Source organism: Homalodisca vitripennis, chromosome 3 (genome assembly GCF_021130785.1).
Source record: "Homalodisca vitripennis isolate AUS2020 chromosome 3, UT_GWSS_2.1, whole genome shotgun sequence".
Taxonomy (NCBI): Eukaryota; Metazoa; Arthropoda; class Insecta; order Hemiptera; family Cicadellidae; genus Homalodisca; species Homalodisca vitripennis.
In genome coordinates, this window is record NC_060209.1 from 166606911 (window position 1) to 166619769 (window position 12859).

The following is a 12859-nucleotide window of genomic DNA, read 5'->3' on the forward strand; positions in this document are numbered from 1 at the left end:
GGAATGACCTTCAATTTTTCCGTCTACCACTATTAGCTAAATGACAAAAACTCTCATTCAACATAGAACTGGTCTTGGGCACTTCTATTTCCATTCATAATGACCAGTATTAATCGACCATAACAGGCAGATAACACAATAAACCAGACTATATTCCAGTTAATGTGGAAAATCTCGTCAGGTTTTATCGTTGAATCTGATTCCTATTTGAAAATTCAGTGGACTCGAGATATGGCTTTGACAAATCATTAGCTTCTGCGATCTATGAGAAACAACCCAATTACATCATGGCGTGAATAATCAACTCCAGGATTGAAAGAAAGTGAGCAAAGGGGGAATTATGGCATTGGCATGTGCGATGCCAATGGAGAAGACAAGGTATACCATTTAGCAATGGGAAAAGCAAAAATCCATGATTCTTTACAATTTGAAAACATTTCCTATTGCGTACAATTATCATAAGAAATTTGGATCAACTCAAAACATTCTTATGGATTGATTTTAAAGTGAATTCATCACTCATGTTAAAAAAATATAGTTATGAAAACCAGAAGTTTTAGACATTTTTGCATCCACACGTATGTCGTTCGAAGTTTGAACAAAATTAATAAGAATTTTGAAGTGCAGTTTCTCCCACATATTGTCACAGAAATTCTGCAGGCAATCCACTTCTATTGATCAAGAAGATGATAGGAATCTGCAGTATGATCCCAGATTTCAACAATGTGATGGAAATGGGGCCAGTAATTGGTTGGTTGTAAACATCTATTGTGGGTACCAAATTTTAAGAGACCAAAAAATGATTGTAACCCTTAAAAACGTGGCATACAACAGATATGTTCTTACCACCTAAATCGTTCTAATCGCACATTATAAATCGGTGACTGGCAGTCACAGCAGAGCTTTTTTCAAAAAGGATTTTTTTTGTTTATTATTTTATGATGAAAGAAAATGAAAATAGTTGCACCCGTGTTACCCGTTACTGTTTGAAATATACTAATTTTTATTTTCAAGAATTTCCTCAACTTTGTGCTTTTGGATTTTGCTATTTATTAAATTAGGGAAACCATATTTGTAATTATTATTTGATTAGGTGTGCTATTCATTTATATGCTTCACTTCCAGTTAACAATTATATTAAATTACAGCCAAAGTTAATGATGTTTTTAGTAGAATACATCTACTGGCCTTTTATTATGGTTTATTTCAAAACATCCGAAGAATTTGTTAATCAGAAAAGAGTCCAATCCAAATTAATCTGGATTATTGACACTACTTTATTATCTATTGCATTGCACTAAATATCATTAAACACATAGATATTTTAATGCTAGGAGTATTTAATAGAGTAGACCGCACCAAAATAGTCCTCATGTTGGTAGTTGTATATCAATACCCCCTCTGCACTCTGTTCCCAAAACTGTTGCCAGTTTTAAGCATATGAAAAATAACATCTGTATCAGCATCAGGGGGAACAGCTAATAGTCAGCAGTAATATGGCAAAACCACGACATGATTATGTAAGCAAATGTGATCAGACTATGTTTGTGTGTAGGGTGCTATAGTAAATGTTTATGTAGAAGTACTAACAAAGACTTTATTGTAACTTTCTTTCAAATGTTTTTAAACTTGTCCCACTCCAGATAATATTGTAACTCACCAAGAAGAATGCCTCAACATACTGTAGCACATAGAGGCCACAGTCCGTATAATTAGTTTGCTGTGGACAGCGTAGGTTGGTGCCTTTCATGACATCACCACTGAAATCCCTGGTCTCTCCATGCTTGACCTCATACTCGACCCGCAGGTAGTCCCTCAGTGTTGCAACCACTCTCGACCGTGATGCCCCAGCCAGAGAGTCAAATATCAGAATACAGGGCCTGTCCACAAAACTCATTTCAACAGGTTTTCCAAATGATAGTATAATTTAACCTTTTAATGTGGTTTCACACTAAAGTTATGGTCAAAAAACTGGCAGTGTTGAGTGCACCGCAGTTTCATGTGAATACCACGGTTCATTACAAATTGTATGCAAGCAATCTAGCAATTTCAGTTTGAACTTTTCAAGCAGTTTATGTTCTCGTTACATATTAAATATTTCATTCTATATTTATGAGTTTAATTAACATATTTTTTCTTCAGCAGTTTATGAAAGTCACGGATATTTTGAAAACACCTCTGCCTGCTTTTATTTACTTGTTTTAACATGAAAACAGTTTCCTTCTTTATCCAGCCCGTTTTTATCCTGATTGCAATTTGAGTTTTAATTAAAAATTGTAATGCCAAATATTCTATCATATATTGAATAAGTATAATTGATCAATGTCTTCCAAACAATTTACTTAAGTCATTACAAAATAAATTTATAATATTTAAGATAAACCTATACACAAGCTTACTTTGAACTTTTGTTTAAATTTAAAATGTAAAAATAGGGCTACCAAAGAAATGTTTTATGGTTACTGATTAATTAATATAAAAATTGAAACATCTACTTCTTATCCCTTGCAATTTTTCAAAAACGATCAGCTAATTTACACAATTTATCATTTATTACTTTCATTTATCTATAAGGTTAGTTAGTATCATAAGTGCTGTATCATACAAGAAAAGCATTAGTCCAACTTACTGCTTAATTGGCTCTCTTTGCTTTTTTCGATTTGCGACTTGTTCGTCCTCCACAGGCTCTTCTTTAATTTCTGGAACACTTGGCTTCTGGCTTCCATCCTGAATAGATCAAATAAATACCTTCAAAGTTAAATTGAATAAAACTGTAAACAGAAGGTTAAAGTAGTATTTAGCCATTATCTTGTATTGGAGAGTGAGATAATGAGTGTTTATTTACCTCATCCTCATCGGGGACATCCATATCCTCATCCTCACCATCTGCCTCGTCCCTGTCCTCTACATCGTCCAGTGTTGCTGAGGGCGACACTGCTGTGATTGTCGTTGACCCAATAGTCACAGTGTGCTTGCCTGAAAGCACATCCACTGCTGCCTTATCTGCACACAACCACACGATCTCATTTTCTGTTATTAATACTAACCTATAATGCTTCATAGTTGTCGCACATATTTTGTGCTATACAACTCATTCTATGTGACACACCAAGGCAATGTAACACTCCTGGTCAAATTACCATGACACGCTTTTATTATTATTTTACTATCTCTATTCACACTAAACTGTTACGTATTATACATTGTTGTAAAGATGATCTAAGTCTCTAAAATAAGGTGGTTTTTGAAAAATTAAGCATATAAGATCAACTAAAAAAATAAACGCATTTGTAGAAGAAATGTTTGTTTATATTGCTATTGAAATAACAGTACATGTCTTGGACAAAGAAGTGTAAATGCAATCCCTAAGACAGACCAAGAGCATTCTTTCTATTAAACCTCTCCCAGTTAATTGCCACGATGCTATTCTTGGTTGAATTAAATCAGCTACTCTACCAAGGAAGAGCACTTATTCCTATTGTTTTAACATGAAAAACTGTAGCTGAAAAAATTTGTTACATTTCACACATTTAAAATCTTAGTATGTTCTCAAGATATAATTTCAATGTAAAAATTATTAATTTTACAAGTTTTAACCCTTTGACTGGTAGGTTTTTGCTCAGTACGAGTGCCCTAAAGTGAGTTTTATTTAAAATTTTAGATTTTGTTTTTTTTTTAGGTAATTTGGATATACTACAGTAGATGTGTTATTAAAAATATTCAATTAAGCGTTTTTGAAGTTTTTTTTGTATTTATACAGAAATTAATTTAACTATGCACAAAAGTTATTACATATATTTACAAAATATGAGAATAAAGTAAAATATTCAGCATTTTCTCATAAACGTAATCTTTGATAATATGAAAGGCGCGAAAAGTTGGACACACAAAGCGGAACGGCGCAATCCCGGCACATCATGTCCTGGCACCATTGCTCGCAATCAAGGCAACCAGTAAAGTAAAAGTGAGGTTACAACTTGTTTTCACTACACACACAGAAATAGAATCAGCTGATTACTTGGAACATCTGTTTGAATACCGTCATATGAATTGAATATTGTCAATTGGGTCTTAAATAAATAAATAAAAGAACAACTGCGATCTAGTAGGAATGACAAAAACTACTTGAAACGGTTTCTTATTTATTCTGCTAGATCGCATTCGTATTCAAGCAAGAGATTACGAAACATTATTATGAAGACTGTTTAGTGTCATAGCGCTTCCCGCACAGCTAATGGGATTACTGCAGGCAGCACATAGAGTGGTTCCGAATGCATTGCGGAATTACTAGTCAAAGGGTTAAGTAAAACGAAATGATAATTGGCATATTGTATAATACTCCTTGGTAGCAGCACAATACAGAAATATATAGTAAACAAGAATGATATTACTGATGGTATATTAGTAGATTATGTTGTGATAGGTTCTCAAAAACCACCATATGGTGGCAACTGACAGCACAAAACAGAGAAATTGGTTTAGCTCTTATAATACATTCATGTACACTTTTATACATAGTAATGGACTATCTCCTTAGCAAAACCCATACAACATATGATGTTTACAAAACATTTGTTATAGAATATAAAACATTATAAAAACATATACAAAAAATCATTACAAAGAACTCTTATTTCTAACAATTTTGTATATTATAAGTTGCATTAGTGGTAAGACAGAAAGTATACGTAAGAAATATATTCAGAATGACACCAAAATACCTTTACTTATCTTTATGTCAGATGTAAGTTAGAGCTAAATATTTGATTTTCGTTTGGGTAAATTTTGCACTGTACTTTTTTTTAAATTCATACTTATGCCTATTAAAAAAAGATTTTTACATAAATTTCTTCCACACTAGTGTGTTTTTATTGGGCTAACATGTGATTTAAAATTACTGAGTTTAATTAGTTTTGTACCATACATAATGTACTTCATTGATATACTGTGTGTTTATAAATGAATATAGGAGTTTTATCATTTTGTGGTATTTATAATATAAAACTTAAAATAATTAACACAGAAATTAAAGAGCAATATTCCAATAATTATACATAAAAGCTTACTAGTGATCAATGTGAGCTCCATTCGTCACATGTCACACATCAAGATGACAGCCCAGTTCTTCCCAAACTTTGATCAATGTGTCTAGCGTGATTGTTGCAACAGCTGCTTCAATCCTGTTCCTTAAGTTGAGTAGGTCAGCTGGTAGTGAAGGTACATACACACAATCCTTTATGAATCCCCAAAATTAGAAATCACAAGGCGTCAGGTCGGGTGAAGTAAGCTCTGTCATTAGACCTCTTGTGGCCAATCCAGTGATCGGGTTCAGTGACATTCAACCAATCGCGTATTGAGTTACCAGTGAGGCGGTGCACAATCTTGTTGCCAAACGAAGTTCTGTAGTTCATCTTCTTCCAATTCCGGAAATAGCCATCAAAATAAGAAATACTAGTTACAGTTCCTTTTCCAAAAAAGAAAGGCCGATAAACTTTTCGTCTAGATAGGGAACACGAAACATTCAATTTAGGGGAAACTCACAACAATTGTACCATCTTGTCAGGGTTTTCTGAGCCTCAGATACACAAATTGTGTCTTCACATGTCCACTGAGGTTGATTCATCACTAAAAACGATATGATCCAGAAAACGTTTTGTTTTCAAAATTGGCATGTAAACCATAGTCTGCAGGCTTTAGAGCCTGTAACAACTGCAAATGATAAGGACGTAGTTGTAAGTGTTTTGGTACAACTTTCCAAACAGTCGTTACTGGAATTGTTATTTGACAACTAGCCTTCTGAATTCTGGGCTATGCGTAAGCCTCTCTCACTCGGTCAACACTTTCTTCACTAACCGTTGGTTGTCCCATTCTCTTCCCTTTGCAAAGGCAGTCCAGTACCTTCAAACTAATGCACCATCTATGGATGTTATCACTTTGAGGATCACAACCGAACTTTATACGGAACGCACATTTCACAGTTACTACAGATTCGGTCATCGTCTGCTGCTGTCGTGTTCTGTTCACGAGTCGCCATTATTTTCTACAAGAATTTTCTAACGCATGCGGAGGAAGCATTGCGTCCCCATGTGCACAGGTGGCAACAAACAAAACTGTTTGAGCTGCTTTTTTGATGTAAGAATTATAATTTTGAGTTATATATTTTAAAAACTACACAAAGTGGTAAAACCCCAATATTTATTTATAAACACACTGTATTATGTTTAAATTTATTTAGTAGAGTTTGGCCTGAATAAAGCCCTTGATATAGATTAAAAAGTAGTAAGCAATTGATGGCATGCTGGTATTAAAGTTGGTTCAATCTTTCACATCATCTCATTTGCATCTAATTTTTGTACATATTTGGATATTTTTACCCACATTTGCTTTATAACATTATCTGAGTTAAATGTATTGTCCAATTAAATCAATGTTAGAATATTAGTATCTTGTGATTGTGTAAAAGAAAAATGGTAATTTTTGGTTACTTCTCTGTGGCAAATTTAGTTAATTGCAAATCTTAGTCTAATGTTTTAAACTATTGAAAATACATCCAATATTGGTTGTTTTTTATTATTACATCTTAATAATACAGTCAAATTAGAAAGGTTTTGATATTAAAGAAATAGGACTGTAAAAAATTACCTAAACAGATCATTTTTATGTTGCATTACAGGGCTATATGTTGTTTTATAATCATAATGTTTTGTTTTCATTATCATGTGTACTGCACCATTAGTCAAGATGTTTCACTCAGCAGTTCAGATTTTAATAATCTGAGTTACTGCTTTAAATTTTACACTTTTTAATTTGTTTTTACAAAAATATAAATGCTCCGCTGTAGATTTGGATTTTTCTATATTACCAATCATGATTTTGGAACAAACCAAAAACTTTAAATTAAATTTTGTAAAACATAAGGATAAAGTAAACAAACAAATTTAATATTTATTAATGTAATGCTAATGGAGGTCATATGCAGGAACATTGTTTACTCGGTCGAAAATCACATTAAATATTATGGAAAGTAAAATATCAATACATACCATTAGGTTTCTTTTTCTTCCTGCCAGGTAAGTCAATGGGAGTGTTATCACTAAACCTTACTGGACCCGTCAGACCAGGAAAGCAGATTATAGCTAGGAACCAATGGGAACTGAAAAACATGAGTAAAATTAAGGTACCATGAATTTACAATTAAAATCAAAGTTGGTCAGGAACTGTTTATTTGGGATAAACAATATCAAAGTTCCAATACTTATCCTTCAGGATATAGGTAACAATGTAACATTTAGAAAATATTCAATTCCTCATATTCCTTCTTTCTATTCACAGCTTACCCAGTTTACTGTCCCTTCACACACGAAAAAAGAATACAGCATGAAAAATGCATAATTTATAATGTCTGAAATTCTCTGAAGCATTTAAATTACACGGGCAGAATTTGATAAATGAAAACAGTTCAGGTAATATAATTCAAGTATCTAGGATAGGTAACTTATGTTATATCCAAGTGAAACTAACTGGTGGATATCAAAGTCAGCTGCCAGGTAGTTAGTATAGATCATATACAGTGATTATCAAAACTCTACTAAAGCAGTAACATTGGCAGAAAGCTCTGTTCCAGATTAATTGTGTGTATCTGGTTACATGCCGCCAAGCCCTAAGGCCAAAAACTGATTACTAGTACTACATTGTTACCTAATTAATTACAGACATCATTATAAAAACCTCTCTTGTATGAAAACCAGTAACAAATAATATACATTATACATATTCCTTGAATTTCTTCGATAAGTAAAGATGGTAGTACAGAATTCTTTTATACTTGTTTAAATTTTATAGTGTTGAGGAGTTTAGGCTAATGTTTCTGGTAACTGGTAGACATAAGTCAGAGATTTTCTTTAGATTAATGTTATTTCTTACATTTTTAAAGAGACCATTTTAAATATACAAATTCTGTAAAAACATAATAAAAACTAATACCATTTCAAGAGTAAAAGAAAGCAAAACAAATAAACCACTGAGAAAATTATATGATTAAAAACGTGTGTGTGTGGTTATTTTACTTGTACCATTAAAACACAATGGAGATTTTACATAGAAACCAAGAGGTTAAATTAATCGTTTTCATAAAATGGGATACTCACTTTTCATTAATAGGTATCACAATAAAGTCTTTGGTAAATAAATTGACATTTTTAGTCCAGCTTTTAACTCTAGAGTGGCGTTTGGCTGCAGGGCTGGCCGTAGGATCATTCTCAACAGGATTCATTGACTTCCGTTTGGGAGGTGGTTTGGTTGTCAGTCGTTTGTAGAAGAATGAACTGAACACGTGTGTCCTGGCACGATCTTCAGGTGACAGTGTCTTCTCTACCACATATCTAGTTTTAAGTGAAAACAAAAATACAATAACAATGCAATAATAAAAACCATGTTTATACTAGTTTGTCAAATGCATACAATAATTTTAGAAAATATATAATATTTAACAAGAAAAATAAATGTAAAATTAAGAGCACAAATCAGAATTACTTTTTATTAAGACTACGTTAAAAATATTTATAATTGGTTTTAAAATGGTACCCAAAAACAAATGAGTATGCTGACATAACAAATCGATTTTTCAAATTTCATTGCTCTATCATAAAAAAAAACTATAACAATATAACTAAACCCTTACATTTTCACCTCAATTAATTGCTGCTACCAGGCCTGCAGAGGCTCGTACAACTACTACCTCAATGGGTTAAGACTGACTCTGTCTCAGAGTAACATTGGCTTGTCACCATCACAATTACTCAGTTTGTCAAAGAGTGGCGATCTTGGATAGTTATTGGGTTATTATTATTACGGATCACTCAAGGAAAAGTTGCAGTGTCCTGTGTATTGCACACCTATCCCACATGTGGGAATCAGATGAATTAAACGGGGATCAGAATTTTTGATGCCAACCCCATCCTATAATTCTTGACCAATTTAACTTGTTTACCTTTGTTACGATTTAAGCTGCTCGTCATACATAAAAACTACTTTAACACGTTCGCTACCACCATGTTAAGAAAAGTCGTATACCCACAGACCAGACGGCTCAAATATGAGCCGCACGGTTTCTTCCTGTGCACCGGCGTCCCAAATATGCGCCGCTCGGGGCACCTCAAATAGACTGACGTCCCATATTTGCGCCGCTGTTTGCATGCCACTATTATTGCCATGAAAAATCACTGGTCTATTTTAGAGGCTTGATACTTTTGTATTGGTCTATGGGGATGTCTGGCTCACATGTGGGATGCTTGGTCTCTGGATATCTTAAAAATTACGTTCCGCACAGTTGGTAAACTTGTTCATTGCCGCTTACACTGTTCTTGTTGTAAACCTCACACCACGGGCTTCTTTCTTCTGAACTACGTTTGAGGTTATGTTTTGTTAGTGTTTAGAAACTATTGTAGAACAAAATGGAACGAAATAAGAAACGTAAGCTTGTGTGTACTGACAGTGAAATAGATCGTGAGCTGAGTAATAGTGACTGTGAATCTGACTCAAGTTCTTTGTTTTCATCGGATGGACAGAGTGAGTACGTTCCGAGCTCTAATAGTAGTGATGATAGTAGTGTAGTAGAACAAAATGAATTGTTTGACATTGAGGCTAATGAAATTGTAAATAACTCCAACATTGTCACTGATGAAATTGAACAGTCTCAAAATAGTTTGGCAGATGACTCTAACGTGCAGTTCGTAACAAATGAAGTCCACAATGCCTACGTTAGTTCAGTTGCTTGTTGGACCAACACAAACAATGTTCCACTAGTTCACGAGTTTTCAGGTAAAAAAGAAATACACTTACAAACAACAGATCCCGTTGAACATTTTGGTGCTATTTTTGACAACTCCTAGAAAAAAATAGTCACTTGGACAAATAAGAGAGCATCAATCATTCGAGGAAATCCTCTTCCTAAACATGTATCATTGAACGTTTGGGAGGATGTCAATATAGAAGAACTTAAAAAGTTTTTGGGTTTGTGCATGTTGATGGGTAATGTAAACTTACCGTCAATAAAGCACTATTGGTCCAAAGATAGCCTATACGAACATCCTACTTTTGGGCGGACAATGTCCCGTAATCGTTTTGAGTGCATTTTAAGATGCTTACGGTTTTATGATCCAGACACCGACAACACAAACAACAGAATGCATAAAATTGCAAACGTAGTAAACCATATCTTAGCAAACTGTGCTAGAGTTTACAGCCCTGGTAAGTCGCTTTCATTGGATGAAGCTATGGTCCTCTTTAGAGGAAGACTGTCGTTTCGGCAGTATATAAAAAATAAAGCAACAAAAGTAAAAGTAAAAAAGTAAAGAATGTCTTATTTTACCAGGCGAAGTTAGGGCTAAGAAGCCCTCTCTAACACTTAACCTGGGGACCAACGGCTTAAAGGTGACTTCCGAACCACCCAACAAAATATGGGATAAAACTTTACAAGCTGACTACATCAGAAGGATACATTATAAATATTATAATTTATCAAGGAAAGGGGACTCTGATGGACACAGATAAAGGCCACTCCTTTGAAGTGGTCAAAAAGTTAATGAAGGACCACATTTGCAAAGGCCACATACTTTTTCTTGAAAACTTTTACAATAGCATCGAGTTAGCGGAGTATCTCATGAACAACAAGACCAACATGAGTGGTACTTTGAGGTCAACTAGAGCTGGTAATCCGGAGGTTGTGGTTCTAACAAAGTTGAGAAAAGGGGAGTCTATCAGTCGCCAAAAGGGACATGTTACAGTTATGAAGTGGCGTGACAAAAGAAATGTGTTAACTATTTCAACATCGAATGGCCCTGAGATGGAGTTGGTAACAAACAAAAGAGGGGAACAAACAATGAAGCCCAGCATGGTTGTCCGTTTCAATAAAGGCATGAGTGGGATCGATCGCAGTGACCAAATGGTCTCGTATTATTCCACTCCCAGAAAGTCTCTGCAATGGTACGTCAAAATTTTTTTCCACCTGCTAGACGTCTCCCTGTGGAATGGTGTCTACATTTTCTCAAGGCTTGCCACCAAAACAACCTACCTGAAGTTCAGGGACATCGTAATAAGAAATTACATTCAGATAGAGCCCATGCCAAGGAATCCTCACTCCAGCCACTCTTCACAGTCTGCCCATACTCCCGTGAAGCTGGAAAAGCGTCTGAGATGCCATGTTTGCAGAGAGAGAAACCAGAAGAGGAAGCAAACATTTTATACCTGCTCCATCTGCAGAGACACTAATAACAAACCGTTTGGCCTATGCATGCCAACTTGTTATAACCAGTGGCACAATAATTAGACTATGAATATGTGAGCACTTAAATATAATGTAACGTGGAACATTCTGAATATAAGTGTAAATTTAATAACTTATATAAATGTTCACTTATTTTGTAAAATAGTTATGACATATGGGTTAATAGTCGTGTATTATGTCCGTTTTAATAGCGAAGAGTAAAGAAGAGCTGGAAGTGCTGGTCGCAAAACTCCTAAACCATACACAAACAGTTGGTTTAAGCATAAATGAAGAGAAAACCAAAATAATGGAGTGTGGGAGAACAACCCAAATAAACAATGAGAATAATATAGAAATAGAAGGGCACAAATTTGAAAAAGTAAACAACTTCACTTATTTGGGAGTAATGCTGACGAATAATAATGAAGAAGACATGGAAATACAACAAAGGATAAATGCGGCACACAGAAGTTTATCAGCATGCCACAAGCTATTAAGCTCTCGACTACTATCACACAAGACCAAACTCCGTATATATAAAACCATTATAAGACCAGTTTTGTTATATGGCTCAGAAAACTGGGTGTTAAGTAAAAAAACAGAAAAACGTTTGATAGTATTTGAGAACAAATTATTGAGAAAAATCTATGGGCCAACCCTTGAAGATGGAGAGTGGAGGATAAAGCATAATGTGGAGTTGAGGCAACTATATATGGACCCAGACATAGTGGCCGAGGTGAGAAGTAGGAGAATGAGATGGGCTGGCCATTTACTAAGGAAGGAGGACAACTCCTTAGTCAAGAACGTCCTTGTAAACAATCCGGAGGGCAGAAGACCACCAGGAAGGCCCAAGTTGAGATGGCGAGACCAGATCAGAAGAGACGTAAGAAAACTGGGAAGAAGAGGCAATGGATAGAGAGATCTGGAGGCAGTGTGTTGGCGAGGCAAAGTACCACCTTGGGTACCAGGAGCCACGGCAGTAAGTAAGTATTATGTCTTGTAGAGTAAAAAGAATCCCATTTGTTTTTTTGTACAATGAAATAAAATAAACTTTATTTTCTTATATTCTACTTTTTTAATTTCTAAAATTAAAATTCTTGAAGGCCTATAGCCTAATAAGATATGTATAATAATACATTCAATGAACTTGTATTTATGACTCTGTTGTTTGAGCTTTTGTACCATGAATTAAAATACTCTCATAATAAGATATGCGTGTTTGATTGAAACTTACCCTAAAACCTACAGTAACTGAGCAAATAAATAGTGGCCCATATATGGGACGCTTGGTCTATGCTAAGATTATGATGCTATAGACCGAGCGTCCCACATATGCGCCGCCGTAAAAATTACGCAAATCAGCAATATATCAAATAAGAACAGTACAGACGTACATTTTAGGTTATTTTGTTGAATTATAGCTCAATTCAACAATATTTTATACTTGGTCTGTGGTTAGTCTCACACCAATTATTCTCTGTCTGTGAAGAACAACCACATTTTGTAACGTTGGTCTGTTACGGTGACCCGGGGGGCGCAAATATGCGCCGCCTGGTAGCGAACGTGTTAAAGTAACAAAACCTAATATTAGGGGAA

The 12859-nt window shown here is 34.7% G+C and overlaps 1 protein-coding gene across 1 annotated transcript in view; it reads right to left on the bottom strand.

Annotated features, from left to right (window-relative positions):
* Nucleotides 1–12859, bottom strand: part of LOC124358449 (sentrin-specific protease 6-like) — a 36653-nt gene that overhangs the window by 3804 nt on the left and 19990 nt on the right. Inside the window, exons 8-12 of the mRNA XM_046810744.1 lie at nt 8148–8381; nt 7044–7153; nt 2846–3003; nt 2630–2727; nt 1661–1880 (exon numbers count right to left, since the gene is read on the bottom strand). Coding sequence (XP_046666700.1) covers nt 1661–1880; nt 2630–2727; nt 2846–3003; nt 7044–7153; nt 8148–8381 — 820 coding nt within the window. The remainder of the gene's footprint in view (nt 1–1660; nt 1881–2629; nt 2728–2845; nt 3004–7043; nt 7154–8147; nt 8382–12859) is intronic.